This window comes from Perkinsus marinus, assembly GCF_000006405.1.
Source record: "Perkinsus marinus ATCC 50983 genomic scaffold scf_1104296949314, whole genome shotgun sequence".
NCBI lineage: Eukaryota > Perkinsozoa > Perkinsida > Perkinsidae > Perkinsus > Perkinsus marinus.
The window spans coordinates 1-1,017 of NW_003209957.1; the positions used below are offsets into that span (position 1 = coordinate 1).

At 52.5% G+C, this 1,017-nt stretch overlaps 1 protein-coding gene across 1 annotated transcript; it reads left to right on the forward strand.

Annotated features, from left to right (window-relative positions):
* Positions 1–691: 691 nt before the first annotated feature.
* Pmar_PMAR023191 (hypothetical protein) lies at positions 692–941 on the forward strand (the record flags this gene model as incomplete). Its single annotated transcript, XM_002778475.1, has 1 exon — positions 692–941. A coding segment is annotated over one exon (250 nt), but the record flags the coding sequence as incomplete, so codon positions are not given.
* Between the last annotated feature and the right edge of the window lie 76 nt (positions 942–1,017).

Genomic DNA, 1,017 nt, shown 5'->3' on the forward strand with positions numbered 1-1,017 from the left:
ATGCACGGCCTGATCGCTGGATTTAGACCGAACAAACCCGAAGATCTCGGGACAGTGCAGTGCTGAGGCAATTTCGTGGTATATTCGGTCTGCTATCACCCCCTCCAGCAGCTTGCTGACGCAAGACTGTAGGACTACGGGCCTCCACGAATTGGCTTTTCTGGGGTCTCGACGGGGTTTCGGAAGAAGCAAGCATCTGCCTCGTTTGAATTCCTTGGGATGCCGGCGCTCGTTCAAGAGTTCTGTAAATGTGCGCGCCCAGGTCTCCTTCAAGGTTGGGAGTGTTTGCCGAAGGGTCTCGTTCGTTATGTCGTCATATCCCGGTGCCCCGTTACGGAGACGGCGGGCTACCTGGTCAAGTTCGTACGTATGATGAGACCGAAGATTGTCTCATAGAAGAACCACTTCCCTCTCGTGTCGGGATGCGTATCTCTGTTGCCACTGGTATATCTGCCGGCCTCCGTCGTCCCCGTCGTTACTGGTCCTCAGGCCGAGTTTGTGGCGTGCGCAGGTCTGGCGCCCTAGATATCTTATGGGACGGCTCCGAAACGGCTGGCTGTGAAACTATCCGAGTTGATGATACTGAAGTCAAAGTGTTGCGATGATTTGCATGATTTGTCCCGTATATATACCGTAGCCGTTTGGCTCAAGATCTCAGTTGGGCTTTTGTGTTACCCAATTAGGATCTAACATGGCGACACCTTTCGACGAACTCCGTACGGCAAGAAGCCAACTCCGTCAATCCAAGCGTGCACTACGAGACACTCGTGAGAAGTTGAAGGACGTCATTGATGATGACACCGAGGATACTAACGAGGTCATCAGACTGCTTGAAGACCAAGAGATCAAGTACTCTAAGCGCATTGAAGAGCTCGAATCCCGTATCGCCGAGCTCGAGCTATCTATCGACAACGAGCGTTCACAGAGTGCTCGACAAGAAGGTCGGTCAAGGGTTGCGCTTCCAACATCCCCAACAGCCGAGAAGCAGAACGAACATGCTCTCTCATTTTTCATGTC